The sequence below is a fragment of the Ixodes scapularis genome, unplaced genomic scaffold (assembly GCF_016920785.2).
Source record: "Ixodes scapularis isolate PalLabHiFi unplaced genomic scaffold, ASM1692078v2 PGA_scaffold1__304_contigs__length_218370807, whole genome shotgun sequence".
In the NCBI taxonomy this organism is placed as follows: Eukaryota; Metazoa; Arthropoda; class Arachnida; order Ixodida; family Ixodidae; genus Ixodes; species Ixodes scapularis.
In genome coordinates this window covers 148202123-148219498 of record NW_024609846.1, presented here as the reverse complement: position 1 = coordinate 148219498, position 17376 = coordinate 148202123, and the positions used below count along the sequence as shown (strand labels likewise).

General features: G+C 42.9%; 1 protein-coding gene across 1 annotated transcript in view; it reads left to right on the top strand.

Moving 5' to 3' along the window:
• The first annotated feature begins 6875 nt into the window (after positions 1-6875).
• The window catches only part of LOC115323868 (neprilysin-11-like), a 138773-nt gene continuing 128272 nt past the window's right edge, over positions 6876-17376 (top strand). Inside the window, exons 1-4 of the mRNA XM_029984376.2 lie at positions 6876-6963; positions 12593-12646; positions 15349-15492; positions 15663-15755. Of these exons, the coding sequence (XP_029840236.2) occupies positions 6876-6963; positions 12593-12646; positions 15349-15492; positions 15663-15755 (379 nt within the window). The remainder of the gene's footprint in view (positions 6964-12592; positions 12647-15348; positions 15493-15662; positions 15756-17376) is intronic.

Here is a 17376-nt window from a genome sequence, read left to right as displayed (position 1 = left end):
TGAGCTGGACTGACACTAATGCCATCAAAATGTCGGTTTGCTTAAAGGGATACTGAACCGAAATTTGAATTTCGCAAAATAAGGCTCTAGAAGCGTTGAACGGGACTCTACGAACTCCGAAACATTGCTCGTAGATCGATATCTCAAACGGATGGCCGCACTTTTCGAAAAGAAGGGCGCGATCAAGCGAGGCCTCTGACATCACTGTCCTCCGGGAGAATTTGAGAATGAGGGGGAGCGGCCTCGCTTCTCTCCTCCTCGCTTCGGTTCACCAGCTCGACACGGGACGTAGTGAGGAGGAGAGGGAGTAAGAATCGTGACGTGCCTTGCCTTGTCGGCCTCGTCGGCCGGGTTCAGTCGGGCGCTTCTTTTCTAAAAATATGGCGATCCGTTTGAGATATCGCTGTATGAGTGATGTTTTTGGGTTTTGCATCGTCCCGCCTATCTGTCCACCCTTGTTTTGTGAGTTCGAAATTTCGGTTCAGTATCCCTTTAAGGCAAGCTCAAATTCCTGGGCCATGTCGTGAGCGCTCAGGGTGTAAGCCCAGACCCTGACAAGACATCCGCTATTGCCGACTTTCCAAAGCCTTCAAACAAGAAAGCCGTACGAAGATTTCTTGGGCTGTGCGCTTACTACAGACGTTTCGTTCGCGATTTCGCCAAGATTTCTGCACCGCTCGCGCATCTGACGAAGGACGACGTGGAGTTCCGGTGGGGGGAGGAGCAAGAAAAAGCGTTCAACGAACTAAAGGAAAGACTCCAGTCGCCCCCTATCCTCGGACACTTCGATCCATCAGCGGAAACCGAAGTTCACACGGACGCCAGCAACGCCGGACTCGGCGCGGTACTCGTCGAAAGACAAGATGGAGCAGAGAGGGTGGTCGCTTAAGCAAGCCGGATGCTGTCAAAGGCAGAGCAGAATTACTCAACGACCGACAAGGAATGCCTCGGTGTCGTCTGGGTGTTAACCAAGTTCCGCCCGTACCTGTATGGAATCCCGTTCCGCTTTGTGACGGACCACCACGCTCTCCGTTGGCTCGCTAACCTCAAGGACCCGTCAGGACGCCTCGCTCGCTGGAGTCTTCTACTGCAAGAATTTGACGTAACCATTGTGCATAAGTCCTGCCGCAAGCATAACGACGCCGACTGTTTGTCTAGGGCCCCAGTCGAATCTCCTCTTGACAGCACTGACGACGAGGATGACGCCCGCTTTCTCGGCGCAGTTACAGATACCGACATGGGAGCACTTCAACGCGACGACCCGGAACTTCGCGCCGTGATCAACTACCTCGAAGGTCAAGGAAGTTCAGTCCCGCAAGTCTTGGCCCGAGACTTGTCGAGCTTTGTTCTGCGGCAAGGCGTGCTCTTCAAGCAGAACTTCGGAACCAGCGACCCTGCTTGGCTGCTGGTTGTTCCTGTCGACCTGCGAGGAGAAATCTTTCAAGCATCCCACGACGACCCGACGGCTGGACACCTTGGCTACAGCAGGACGCTCGCCCGGATTCGTGACAAATACTACTGGCCGAGACTCCCGAATACCGTCCATCTGTACACACGGTCGTGCCATGAGTGCCAACGACGTAAGAAGCCTCCGACGAAGCCAGCAGGACTCCTGCAGCCGATACCTGCCCCGACTACTCCCTTCCAGCAGGTCGGAATGGACTTACTTGGGCCCTTCCCAACATCGACGGAAGGAAACCGGTGGATTATTGTCGCGACCGATTATCTTACACGATACGCCGAGACGAAAGCCCTTTCGTTAGGCTCAGCGATTGAAGTCGCCAAGTTTTTCGTCGACTCCATTCTCCTTCGACACGGCGCACCTGAAGTGCTGATCACAGATCGAGGATCATCTTTCACGGCCCAACTGATGCAAGAAATCATTCATCTCAGCCACACCAGCCATCGTCGCACCACGGCGTACCACCCGCAGACAAACGGGCTGACGGAGACACTCAACAAGACCATCGCCGACATGATCTCCATGTACGTCGACGTGGAGCACAAGACATGGGACGAGGTGTTGCCGTACGTTACGTTTGGGTACAACACAGAGGTTCAAGAAACCACTGGAATGACGCCGTTCTGACTGGTACACGGCCGGACTGTTACCACGATGCTCGACGCCATGCTGCCTCACGTGCCTACCGACGATGGCAACGACGACGCTCAACTGATCTCTCAACGGGCCGAGGAAGCTCGTCAACTCGCAAGAATCAAGATTCAAGACCAACAGCGAGTCGACGCACGCCGTTATAACCTTCGCCGTAGGGACGTCCACTTCCAACCCGGAGACCGGGTGTGGGTGTGGACACCGATACGGCGCCGCGGTCTCAGCGAAAAACTGCTGAAGCGCCACTTTTGGCCTTACAAGATCATCCGACGCCTCGGAGGTCTGAACTGCGAAGTTCTCCCCGACGGAACACGACCATCGACAAGACGTCAGCCGCGACCCAAGGTGGTGCACGTCGTCCGGCTGAATCCGTATTACGAACGATAGAATTTTGCACTCTCGTCGACGAGTGTGAACGGCGAACTGTGAACTGTGGGTTGCGATTCTGCCGTACTTTATATTGTGGATTTGTGTTTTTTTTCGTTCTGTGGCGCAACGGAAAGATGAATTTTTTTTTTCAAGGGGGGAATAATGCCGCGAGCGCAGCTGACCAAGTAGACAGCGCGCACGCGGCCTAACGGTTATCGCGCTTGTCTTCCACGCAGAAGGACAGGGTTCGATTCCTGGCCGCGTCTACACATTTTTGTGGACGCTGTGTTGTGATGTTCTTGTAAATTCGAGAACCGTCTTGCTGATTCGAGGTTAGAATATTCTACGCACCGAACCTTCTACGCCGAATGTTCCACAAGCACACGCGTGTACAAAAGGGGCTCCGCCTGGCATGCCCAGTCAGTCTCGCCCCAGCGCTCGAACCTGCTGTTACGCCGACTTCGACGCCCGCGACACTCTGTTCTTATTCTTTGTGTTCTCTTTATTTTGGGCACAAGTTCGCCTCAGTAGACTTTAATTTCCTCCTGTTTATGTATTGTTCTTCCAATCACCACCCGTGACAATATTTTCTAGAATTGTGTTTTCTAGTTTGTTTTAGGACATGTATACTTTTGAATCTTGCACCTCTGACAATAAAGGGCCATGTTTAAATCGAAATAACTTTCGATGTACAATTATTTAAGGCACGAGAAACATATAAAATATAAGCTTGTATCTAAGCCTATTCAAAAATTATAATATTGGGAATTTAAGTATAGTTTATACAGAATAATCAGCACTGTAATGTTTATAGTATAGTTATACAGAATAATCAACAATAATCAAGTCAAGAAGAAATGCTAAAAGTACAAAATTATACGTCTTTTTTAGAATACGTATTTTTCAATTTGAATATATGAAATAATTTTTATGTGCTCTTATATATGGAATAAAAGTTTTTTAGATATATGGTTTGGTCATATTAAACAGCGCGTTTGAAAAGAAGACATATTTATACATCCATTGTAATATGAAAAGAAATTATCGGTTGGCAAATCTTTTACGTAATTATTATATATTCGTTTGGAACTCGACCAGAGTATTAATGATGCACTTTATGTACCACTTAGTAAAAATGAAGCATGACTGCTATGTTATAATTGTCTTTTATACAGACGTCAATTTCACTTGGAAAATTCAAGATTCACAACTTTTCTTTAAATAAACTTATTAAAACACCTTTTATTTAACAAGCCTAAATAATACGTTTCCCACACATTTAGGTCAGGCAATGAATTTTCGAGATAAATTTGTTTGAGAGCTCCAGCACGCGAAATTTCGCTTCTTTCATGCAGCCGTATTTTCAGATATACTGGTGAGGCCCGTTCAAAATTGCACGAGCAAAGTCATCAGCACTTCCAATGGTTTCCAGTTCTGAAGACCTGAGGTGGTGCAAAGGGGCTCGGTGCTTGAGAACTCTCCCGACGGAATCAGACGCACTCTTGTATCTTCGCCATTTCGCCTAGTTGAACCTTATTTTTGAAATGACTAGCCTCCCCGTTGGAGATGTGGACAAGTTTCGTCAATATTGGAAGGTCCTCTTCCAGCCACTCGTCAACTGCAAGCAGAGCGAACAGTGCGTGTGCTGTATCGTGCACGATGTTGTCGCTGACAACTCCGAAACTGTAGATTTTGAGCTCCATTGTAGTCGCTACAACGGAGCTCAAAATCTACAGTTTCGGAGTTGTCAGCGACAACATCGTGCACCATACAGCACACGCACTGTTCGCTCTGCTTGCAGTTGACGAGTGGCTGGAAGAGGACCTTCCAATATTGACGAAATTTGTCCACATCTCCAACGGGGAGGCTAGTCATTTCAAAAATAAGGTTCAACTAGGCGAAATGGCGAAGTGCGTCTGGTGAATAGAGACGCGATTTGGTTCTTCCAATGAAAGCAATGTACCGCTCACGGAAGAACGACGCTCCAGTTTTCCCCGAAATCAAAATGCAACACGATGGCACAAGCCTTGAGATGCGACTTTTCCGAGCTTATATCAAGCCGCTGAGCATTAATGGGGGAAGTACCGTGTTACGCACTTTCTGTGCTTATAGCAAAATGCGTTACTTCCCATTAGTTTCTTTAGCAGTTCGCTAGATTCCCACAAGGCTATTTCAATTTATTCGTCTTCCGTCGTTGACAACGATGCCAGGGTTAAACCACCTCCTTTTGGACACACCTTGCTGGTCAGCAAAACCCACTCCTCGGTAGGGTCACACAGGCAAAGACTCTTAATGTCTTCAAGGCTGAATTCTGGTTTGATCACGTTTGATTATAATAGATAAGATTTAGTTGTTCCCTTTTCTGGTTTTAATAAACTGTGTCTAACGAAATGAGATAAGAAATCAGATATATGGACACCATAGTACCCGCCAGCGACGCAAACGGAAAGGGATGGGCTGCCGCTCTCGAAGGCGGCGGCACGAGAGCCATAGCTCTGGTACAGCATCCTGGAAATCGCAGGGTGTCTATAGCTTCTTATTTTCTATAACGTGCATGGGTAGTCATATGGTAGTCGTTTCTAATGTTTATAGTGACCCTGCCTGTACTAAATAAACAATCACGACAGCTATCTAAAAAGGGGATGCGACACTCATAATGTTAAAAAGAGTGGCGGCATGTCTATGCCCTGCTCAGCCCGTGGATTGACCTTTCATTCCTACTTTCTGTCCAAGAAAAATGGCCAATGCAGCTTACGAGAACCTTGGAGGTACTCATATCTCAATAAAAAAAATAAAAAATAAAAAAAAGGAATTTGGGGAAACGCACATATTGCAGAAAAGGGAAAGCAAGCGTCGAAGCGGCGCGATGCAATCGGAAGTGATTGCTTCAATCCAGTTCATTTTACAAGGTTTGGAACGTACGCTTGGTTTGACAAACAGTAGTGCCAATAGTAAAGACAGATAATGGGAGGCTTGAACAAGCCTAGCGTAGCTATTGTGTAAAGGAAGTTGTTTGAAGAAAGAAAAAAATCCATGCACGCTTATTGACGTGCTCGGCAGGTCGTCGCTCCACAAGTGCTCTATATCTCATCTTAAAGCAGTAGAAAATTAATATTATTTTGAAAAAGATATCTTAAACGTTGTGAAACTTCAAAATGTGCCGCTCGTAAAAACTGAAAATATCGGAAGACCTAACTTCTGCCCTTTGCAAGCCGAAAACTCAAGAACCAAAAAAAAAAAAAATTCTATAATTCCAATTTGGAGATCTTTTGTAGTCGCGCATTTTCGACCAAAAAATGTTTTTCCCGGAACCTTTTAAGGACCCGTCATATTCTCTTGCACGATTATAAATGAAATCTCCCATATGATGAACGTTACTAACTTGGTCAACTATCCATCTTCATGGTTTTCTTCCTTTTGTGCAGCAATTAGTCATCTGTTGCGAACCTTTGAGCATTCCTGTTTATATGACGAAGGCTAATAAGTCTTCGTAATTTGTACAAGAGAAGGCAACTGTGTTGTCTGCAACCGTGAGAAAAGAGCGATGACAATATCCACCGAAATAACTGCACGTCTTCGCGCTTTATGTTGAACCGAAAATATGTCCAGCTGACGTTAGAAGGAAAGGCGAGTAGTTAATAAATAAACAACCTAATAGATAGATACGTAAAAAATAAAATGAATACCTGAGGAAGGTTAAATTGCAAAAGAAAATAAACCTCGTACGTTCTTGCAAAAACGATTAAGTTGGGCAAAAACATTATGCACAACCGCGTAGACGCCCTGCAAACATTCTGCAGTGAACAGCCCACACACCCCATGCAGTAATCAGCGCCACAACATATTTGGACAAATCAAAATTCACGTCTTTCTGACCGTCCTTTTGCCACCGACGCTGGACACCTTCGTGACCCTGGTTTGTAGTGCCTGCTTACAGCGGCTGGGTAATTATAGTAAAGAAAAAAAAAACATTAAGCTTTATTTATCACGAATTCCTTTGTTATTATATGTATATATTTTCACCAGAGGAAGGGGTGCAAATATGCTATGGGAAGACAGCGCACTGAATTCGAGAGAAGTGTTTTAGTATTAACACAAAAGGAAACAGGTTGAACGGTAGTAAAGTGCGACTGTATTTTTTGAAAGTAAAATATCATTGATACTCTATATTCATTGCAATGTGATAAACCCCTATGAGACTAATCAGAATACGTTCGGGAAGACCTGAAGAACACGGCGTTTGTTTTTTCTCCTAAAAGTTGCTCGTGACGCTGCCTGTGTTAGTATATATTGAGCACGGGAAAATCAGCCTTTTTATCTCTAACTGTGTAAAATATAAAAATAAAAAAATATCTTAAATACCATACTTTTCAGATTAACTCCTGCTGAAGCAATGAATGCAAGTAAACGGGGACCTTGGTTTTATCTCATCATACTGCTTGTGTCATTGGAAATCGACTGCCGGCTCGGGCAGAAGAAAGGTAATACATTGAAATTAATGATTTAACCCAATAATTAGTGGTCCTTATAATGGGGACTACGCTGTCTCTTAAGTGAAAAATCTACCACGATCGAAGAAGTCATATTAAAGGGCCAAGCGTGAAATATGTTTGGAGTTTATAATGAGTTGATATGTAAACATTTCCAAGCAAAAGAATTGTAGTTAACATGTGTTTCGTTTTTTATCATAAAAAATAAATACATAAATACGAGATAGCTCTTCAGTGCGGCCATTGTTCGTGAAAAAGCAAAAAAAACATCCCAGTGCCATGCAATATACACCTATCCGTTTTTGTGATCTTGTTTATGCACCTGTTTAACGAGTGCATCAACTGTGTGAGGCGTTAGTGTAAACCAAAGATGTTCTCCCTTTATCGAAGGAGTATACGTTAGACAGATCACCTTTATTTTCGCTGCAAGTGCTGTAGCCGGCATTAGCAAGAGAGTAATAATACTCCTCTTTTGCGGAAACGTTCGGAGTCCATGCCTTTGTGGTAATGGAAACTTTTAAAATAGCGAACCTAAGCACTTTGCCCACTTAATAAAATGGCATTTACACTGCTGTGCGTATTGTGAACCCAGAAGTTGCTCTATGTGTCATAGGCGCCCAATAGGTTTCGGAGATAACGTAACCGCCCAAACTCACTCCAAAGGGTGTCGAATTGTGGTGTAGCATATAAGATAAAACAAATGTTAAATTTTTGAATGAAGACAAAAATCTTGAATGCATTAGGTTGCAGCACTTCTTGTACAGAAAAAATATTGCAAGTGCGTCTCGCTAACGCTAGAAGCGAGAGAGGCTTCGGTTTGGGTCGCGAAGGTGTGCTATTCTAATGCCTGTTTGCGTAATTTTAATAATAAAAACTGGCACTAATATTTTGCATGCTGTTCTAAAATAGTTTATAATGTAGACAGAATGTTTTGCGCTATTTGTCATATGTGTGAAGTACGCTTGATTTTTAAGCAAGCGTAACTAATGTTTCCAAGGCTTTTTATTTGGGGTTTCAACTTAACTGTTCGACCCGTTTGCAATATCATCCATAATACACAATATTTTAAACTAGTATCAAATCAAACCGAATGCTCCCCTCTTATCATACCTTGCCTTCTTTGTGAAGAAAAGATCTGAGCTAGGTCTTCATTTAAGCAAATACAGAGTCAGTGAACACGTATAGGGACCGGATGTTTAGGCAATTACCTATTTTGTTTATTACGTTTATATTGTGCCTTTTATATATACGAGCATATGTCTTAAAGATATTGTACAGTACAAGATAGACGAGGTGAAACGCTCAAGAAAGCAGATCTATGTAAAACACGTTAGTCGGCCTCTTCTACTTTCTAAAGTTTCAGCTCTGTCTTCTTGCTAAGTGCCCGCGTTATTCCGGTTATTGTTTCTTCTCTTGTTTTGCATCTTGTTCTCCCACGTAAATCAGTGATGAGGTTCGGTGGTTTAGAGGCGGAGTACTGGTCTGCAGCTTCCTACTACGCAGTTTTAGGTTCTGGTCGAGATCCCGACGGCCTGACCAAGGTTCTTGAAATGTAGGTAGGCACCCTGGATTGTAAATGTCGTCTTCACGTAATGTTTTCTTGTAAGTCTAGGTAAATACAATCGCTAGTCGCTTCTTTGGGCCCTCTATATGCCCTTTTTTAATAAGCGGTGTTTTAAACCCCCCAAAGTTCTTTTATTCCGTTTCAGTTGTTCCGGTTTTTAGATGTGAGGCCACATATTATGTCGCAATCCGACGGATTGTTTGATTTAATCGCTTTTAAATGTCATGTACTTCAGACGTCTGCCGTCAGCTCAGGCTTGCTGCTTTCGACAGCACCTTCGATTTAATTTATATTGCAATAAGGCAATCAGCGCATTTTAACGTCCCAAGAACACAAAGCTATAATCATGCGAGACTTACATAAATAAAAAAAAAATCAAATAAGAAAATAATGTATTTGGTCAGACACCGTCGTTTTTCTCGGATAAGTTTCTTCTTAAATTAAAAACGTATCCGCCAGTCGCTGTGTTTTACAGAGGATGCTCTGCAAGAAGTATAGCTATATAATATAATTATCAAACGTCTGGCTTCAAGAGCATAGAATATTTTTTTCTGCGACTTGGCAGAGTGAACTGAATGATTATCGTATTAATTGCCTTGACTTTGTACGGCCAAAAGATAGATATGCACAACACTGCGGCAAATACACAACTCAAGGAATGCGCTTCGACTGTCCATCTTTTTTCTCGCTCCTTGTGTCGGATAAGATAACCGGGATATTGGGAGCACAAAAAGTTGTTTTTATCACCGCAGGAATGAACTACACATCGTCGAACGTTCAGTATCTGTAAACATATACCTCGTTTGTCAAAGGGATTGTTGGCTGTTCGAAAAGACCGCATAAATAGGGTTTTAAACCTATCGCTTTAGGTTTTACAGGATATGGGTGACTGAAGGTGCTGCTACTTGTGTATAAAAACGTAACTGGGCATTCTTACTCGAGTAAAACGTTAGAAGTCAAGGGCTTCAAATACTTACCTACGAGGTCTGTCTGCTAACGAAGGCGTAGCAGCCGACATATGGCGGAATTTAAGGTAGTAACTTAGGCTTCTGTCGACCTCTGAGAGTGCAGTGCAAGGTGACTAGAAAAAAAAAAAATAGAAGGGGGTATGACGTCAGTCCCTTAGCTTTCTCAAGCCGTCCTCCGAAGTAGCTCACCTTTTCTCATTCTCCTCTCCAAGTCTTTTCTCTGAAATGAGACATACCTGGCACTTCAATGGTGCATGGTTTCATGAATGAATTGAGTGGCACCAGGTTTTATCATGGTTCAGTTCATGATAGTTGCCGCTGAATCTGCCCGCTGCCTTTTATTTGCTCGTGTTAGGCACAATAATTTCAAGGATATATCTTTTTGTTTACACTCCGTTATCATCGTGTAATGGAATATCAGCGTTCTAGTGATGCGCGTATTTTCGCTCAACTTAAGAAACGTGTTTTGAATCGATGAAAATTTCTATACTTGCGAATTTTGACAGCAACTTATTTCTGCAAGACTGCGTGAAAAGGTTTGTGGGGCGCCCACACAGCTTCACAATATATTTGGGTGTAATTTTGGTATGAATGGTAACCAATATTGGGAATCGTGTAGCTGAGTTTGACAAGGGTGTTTTATTAATACTAATCGTGAACAACGTTGAACAAACTCAAGTTTATTTAGCAGGAGCACAGGTGTGCCTTGCATGACTTTCGAAGTCACTAGGTTTGGAGCGAACAAAGATGTGCATTGATGAAATCCTGTCACTGTCGAGACCAAGGGTCGAAATCCATCGTTTGCAAAGCTCAGTTGCTCTCTGAAATCTAAGAGAACCACGTATAAGTTCATAGTGACGAGGAGCTTAGCTATTCTCCAGAGCATGCCAGTGAAACGAAACTACTCGCTGAACGTGTCTGCAGCCATTAACGATGCAATACCCCATCTCGGTCCCGGCTACGCGACACACCTTCCTTTACTCGAACTGCTCAGGGGTTGGGCTCGTCCGCGCGCAGGGATCCATCGTCTGCCAATCATCGTCTTTCACGTATCGTCGGTCTTCCCTTCACGTTGCTCTCGTAAAACATACCGGACGCAGCGGTCACAAGCACACCGGCGAGCACAGCGGCCACGTCGGGCACCGCGTCCGCTCTTTCAGTTTCGGATGATTGAAAATTCCGGACGCGGTCCGTCGTCTTCACCACAGGGCCTCCGTCGTCTCGTCAGCGTCGCCCTTGCTTCGCCCAGGAAAACCCTACCGCAGGGAAGTGATCGCAATGCCACTTTCAAATCCTAAAACCGCCCACCCAACTCGCATGTGAGAGGGGACGTTCACGTCACGTGGGTGCATATGCTCGTTCAAACTTCTTTTATGATTGGGCATCAAAAGAGGTAAGCGATTTAGGCTATCGCTTACCTCCAGCGCCCCGAGCACGCCGCACTGCATATTTTCTTATCGGCCTCACAATTACCACTAGCCCCATCGTCCCTATCGGTATTCCTTCGAAGGTCGCCCAGGCGTCCAGCTACCGGCGGCGCACGAGGAGACAACGTGAATAAATAGACTCGTGTAGGGCTTTCGGTTTCCTATAAACGTCAATTCCTTACTTCCTTACCTCCGCCTCGGCCATAGCAGTCGACCTTCCTCAGACAGAAGCGAAGCGTTCTTTTTCTGTACCACTAGACCATACGCGAAATGCCAAAAGCCATCTAGTGGGGCACCGAAGAACATGCTCCGTCTCACCAGTTGGCTTCGGTGCTGGCAAACACCAAGGCCCGAAAGCGTAGTTCTGAAGAATCCTTCGCTCGCACAAGCACTCCAGCAGAGAGAGCGCTTTGGAAAACCAGACGCCCGCGCGCCCGTGCCTTTGCCGGCAATCAAAGCCAAATTTCGAGCTGAAGTTTACGCCCACGATGTTGGTTACAGCGAGATACTACTGACCGGCGGGGCGACGAGCACGTACATGCGCAAGGACGAGCGTAAAAAAATACTAATCCTTAGCTCGCAGGTACGGGTGTAGATCGATGACGGAGAGCGGTAGGCCAAAATTGTTACTGACAACGCTACAAAATTGACAAAAAAAAAAAAAAAAAAACAGCCGATGAAACTTTTTCTAACAAAGATGGCAGCGCACAGAGTGTTGACAGAGGTTCAAACAATTTCATATATCGTGTATTGTCAGTGCATTATTTCATTTTTTCAAACGAATAAAACAACAAACAGAACAAAAAAAAACAACAAAAAAACTGATGTGTTATCTGTTAATATGTTCCCTACGCCTCTCGGCTGTTTTTACGCTTTACTTTTTATTCAAGCAAGCATGTTCAGTGAATATTTGATAGAGTAGGGGCAGTGCTTCCACGCACCTCTGGTGTAAATCCTAGCGCGACACGTTATGAAACCAACGTTTCTGGTCTCTTCTTGCAACAAAATATACGTTTGACTCACGCAGTAACCCTACACTGTGGAATCAGATGCCAAAGTTGCAGAACTTATTGTTATCTGAATAAAACATTAGAAGTGATTTCCTAAATTTTTCAATGAGAAAATTGGATCAGTTTTCCGTCGGGAAGTAATTTCATATTGTGTATTCGCGAGCACCATTGACCGCCTTTTCTTCATAAAGAGTTATCGAAAATCGCCTATAAGTCTGACTGATGTAACGATACGTTATGTGGATTTGGCATCTTGTCGTAACCGCTCAAATATCTGTAATATACTTTAAAAAATAAGTTTGTTTTTCTTAGCAGAAGTTATGGTATATTTTATTATACGTCGCTTCTGTCCTTTCTTTTTAGTGCTAAATAAAGTGATCACTTTCATGTTCCACCGGATACCATAAAGAAATAAAAATAAAATCTGCGTATGCATGTCGCCATCTCGATAGTAGAACCCAAGCTACAAGCCATGCATTTATGTGATATGCCAAACGTCACTTTAGGTCCCCGTGCTCCAACACGTATTTATTTGTGTTCTCTGACTTCATAAAACTGGTATTACAAACAGTTTGTTACAATTAAATCTGGAATCTGTTATGAAATATTAATATAACGGCCATGCATTTTATTTTATTCCTCCTTGTTTAGAGAAGGAAGCTTTCAAGTTTGATACATGCAATCAAACGGCATGCAAAGAGCTGGGTAAGATGAAGTTCATTTTGCAGCGATAACTCTGAAGCCGAAATATACGTATAACTAAAGTGAAAGCGATTGGTCGGCGATGGGTTTCCAACAGCAAACAAAAGTGAATAGTTACTGTAATAGGTTTTAGAGCTTGGCTAGTGGGTTGTCGTTAAACACAAGAAAATAAAACAGCAACAAAAAGGTACAAAACGAAGCTACAAACCGGGCAGAACAGAGTTCTTTTCTGGTTGATTTGTCGCTTTTTTTGTACCTTTTTTCGCTGTTTTATTTTCTTATGTTTAAGAGAATAGTTACGCCAAAACTATCTAGAATCTATGAACACAGATTAATGCTAGGAAGACATACACTTTTCCTTAGATTAGTGACGCTGAAAATTTATTCAAGAAACAAATAATGATTAAAGTACATATGTTCGAAGTTTGTTTATAGAGGTAGCATATAAGGGCTGGGATTCCGAGGAAGGTGTGACAAAACTTCAAAGAAACCGTTACGAAATCTGTATCACGTGCTTCAGGGGACAATGTGCGCAAAAAACAACAGTTAATTCAGAGGCAGCACTAAGAATTTGAAAATCAGTGAACGAACTTCTAAACGTGCCAGGTCGAGTATCGAGCCCACGATCTCATGCTTACGAACCCGAAATCCTACATCTCCGTCAAAGTTTATTTTTTATATCTAATAATTGGCCAAAAGGGGGACCTTTGGTGGATGTAGAGTTAGCTGCCTTTGTCACTACTCACAGTTGAAACGCGAACACCGAACGCCAGGGTCCTGCCTTTGGCGTTCGCGTTCCAACAGTGCGTGGAGACAAAAGCGGTTAGCTGTGAGTGTACCCATCAATCATTCCATCCAAAGCTCGCTGCTCCGACGTCCATCGCACGCTCGGATCTCTTTCAGTCTCTCAGTTTCTATCGAAGGAAAATTAAAAGAGAAGTAAATATACCGGCAGAGTTGACCACAGGCCTCAAGGAATGCCGCGGGAACACATTCCGTGTTTGCGCAATTGATCCTAGTATGAAGGTAATTTTATTGAAATATTTGATTATTTCATGACTATTATGAACACTTTTCTAAACCAACAAAATGAGAGAGAGAGATGCGTCTGGTAATGTTATTGACAAATGCCTAAACACCTTGCGTGTAAAAAAGCGTATTGTAGAATTTCTAAAACTCAAACCAGTTCTTGGAATAATATAATTAAAGTCTTGCAATTAATGTGAACAATACACATTTTATATAAAAAAGCTTTGATGTAGTTTATTTTTTTTATTTTTATTAACCAGGGTAAGCGATAACTCAGGTTATTGCAAGGCTAGCCAAGAACGAGCTGACATACAGGTTCAAACAAGTGTCTAAAATAGTTTATGGCTGACTTTATTACATGGGTATGGGAATGTTCATGTGGCAAAACCGTTCTCATGGAAGCGCACCTGCCTATAGACCTTTCCAGCGGCAGTCTCGAACGAAGCGATTTATAGCTTGCGTCCCTGGTTTTGAGAGTGTACGTCAGTGTTGCCCGACTGCGCTGAGCTGTGGAGTTTCCCGTCAGTGAGCAGTGGCAGCCTGCGTAGGCGCAATTCCGGACGCTGGTGGAGGCTAAATTGCCGCGTTTTCTTTTTTTATTTTGTGTTCTGTGGCGAACACAATTTATAGAGGTATTTAAGAAAGCAGTGCTCTATTTTTGGGAACAAAAACAAAGAAATGAAAGCTGTTTTGGTGAGTCCGTGCGCGACAGAACAAATGCAACTGAAATGTTTGTTTCATTTTATGTTCATGGTTTGACGGCACCGTACACTCAGCCGTGTCAATATATATAGGTCAAAATATTTGACCACACAGGATATCCGAAATGCATGGATATTCCCCGCCCACAACATGAAATTCAATGAGTCTCATCAATCGAACAACATATATTGTACGTACCGCACGGTGCCGCGTTATCCGAACAGAATTTGAGAAAGGTCTCAAATAACACAGCATATCCAATATACAGTGTCGACGATAGTCACTTCACGACACTTGGACGGAATCTGGCGCGTTTTGGGGAAGATGTAGAAGACAGCAGCTTTTTTGCACAGCTCCAAAGGAAATGAACGAACGTGTCTATTCTGTCGCCACACCCCGGACCCGACCCTATCAGCTATTTTTCGCGAAGACCCGGAACACAGCCGGGAAGGCTTTTTGGAGATTATCTCGACGGAAATAATCCTCCAAGAACGTCGAACTGCCTGTGTCGCGGGCTGCTTGGCGTTCGCTCTGTTCGTTCGTTTCCTGCGAAGGCCGAGCAGTCTAGGAGCCCTGGTATTCTTTGGTTCTCACAGTGGAAGATAACACACAAAGGGTAAGCATCCTGAACAGGCAAATCAATTAAAAACTTCCAAGAAAAGCCGGCGAACTCCGAATGCGAAATGCAGGTGGGGAGTCACGCTGACCGGGTTTCCACAGCTCAGGCGGGTGCCAGAAATTTCTGGCTGATAGGGGTCGCTCGATTCGCAAAATGGCGGCGGCCAAAGCGCTCTTTTTGCAAAGGTCTATAATAACAGTTTGTTATGAGTACTCTAAGTAATGTCGGCTAGTTTACAGAGAAGTTTTTACTATATTGCGGTGGGTGGAAATAAAGCACACATAAACACCAATCTTTATTAACCTTAAGGAAAATTGCAATGATATTATCTCACATGTAAACTGAAACATTTCAGGAAAACGTTTTTCAGATACAATCAACAACTCCATACTGCCTTGTAAAAATTTTTATGAGCACGTTTGCAATAGGTGGAATCAGTTAGATTCACAAGGACGCAGCAAGTATATTCATCGTGTTGACGTCCGGAAACTACTTCATGGTAAGGAAATTTATTTATCTAAACGGTGCGATATCATGCTACCATGCTACAGCCCGAGAAAGTCCATACTTTAAGAAGGCATAAATTCAAATATAATAAGATTCGAAATATTAATATGTGCTTGAATTATGTCATTAAATTTAATATACATTGTATATTTCTTTATCCAGAAGTTCTGGAAAAAAGTACAACGAAGAAAGATGGCGAACTTCAAGCGGCAGATATGGTAAAAATAGCGTACAATTCATGCATACAAAATAAAGGTACGTAACGGCAACCATTATGTAGTTTAAGAGCAATGTGGCTAAGGCAATCACCTAAACCTTGCAGTGTACTATTTGTCTACTTGCTATGTATCTGAACATATATCTTGATAAACATAAATGAAGCAGTAAAATGAAGAATATCTAAAAAGCTTTTTTTATTGCCTTGCTAGATACTACTAGATCTCTCTTATACCTTTCACGTTCTGTTCAACCATGATAATAAGTTTTCTTTTCATAATACTCATGCGAGTTCTTGATGCAATAGGGACGAATTTATCTATGTTTACAATGATAGCTGGTATGGACTCCTCCCATCACCGCACACTACGTCCGCTGTCGTTGTTGATGGTGTAGTTGGCGTACAAGGGCGTAGGGTGTCCGTCGTCAATATTGCCCATAGCTTAAAAAAGATGGCATGCCGTTCTCGGGATTCGATCCCGTGTCCATTGAGTGTGAAGCGGGCGCGTTTGAACACAGCAACACCACGAGCCTTGATAATCACCTTTACATATAGAGTCTTTGTGGAACAAGCATGTACGCATGAGTTTCGTGCAGTGACTCCTAGATGGCCACAATTGCCGTGATGTCGCTATAAAAATTTTTTTATTATTAATAATAATTTTATATTTAATGGGAGTTAATAGCTGAGGTTAAAAGCTTTTGCTAGGTGGCGCCAGCCGCCGTTCCTATTGAAAGGATTAGGCCGTCTCCATGCATTATGGGATGGGCAGTATTTCAAATACCAGTAATTGAAATAGGTATTTAAAATACTTCGAGTACTTTTGATTTGCTATTTAATTACACATTGGCTAATGTATTTCTAACATATATTGAAATCCTTAAATTTTGCATTTTAAATATTTTATCTTAAATACTGCCCAAATAAAATTTTGGGCACTGTTCTTCGTAATGAAATACAATAATATGCACTCTTCGCGATGAAAGTCATATGCAAAGAGCACGATACTTGCTGCGCTTCGTTTACAATAACATGGAAGAAAAAAAAAAAGTAGGGAAAGGAAAGAACGGGGAGGGCACAATTCTTGACGTTTTGGTTTATTGATCTAACTTTTTAGACGTCGCATTTACGACATGTTTGAAAAGGCTATATTGCTTCAGTTGAGTCTTTTAGATTAGTCTTGTATTGAATACATCGTGCGTCCTGACGTTTTACTCTCCTATCTTATGATAAACGTATTTTAAACCTTTATTTGGGCTCAACCTTTTTTACCCGGGGAAAGTTGTAAGTCTAAGATGTGGAACTATAGGGAACAAAATGTATTTTTAAAATTAGTTGAAGACGATTAAATACTTCCGTTGTATTTGTACATTGTGTTCAAATACTTTTCTAGATGATGCAATCGGATTAGTAATTAAATACATTTTGTCGATATATCTTGTATTTGTATTTTGATACGTTTTTAAACATTTTGCCCATTCCAGCATCTATCCACTAATGTCTAGATGGCTATAGTCAGTGACAGGTTAAGTATTCAGGGGAAGCGCCTCCCACTTCTCTTCAGTTTTAATGAGAGAACGGTAGAAAGAAGGCGACTTCCTCTTCAGCGCTCGCTCTGCTAAAGTGCAGAGTGAGTGGAGGAGCTTCCCCTGAACCCAT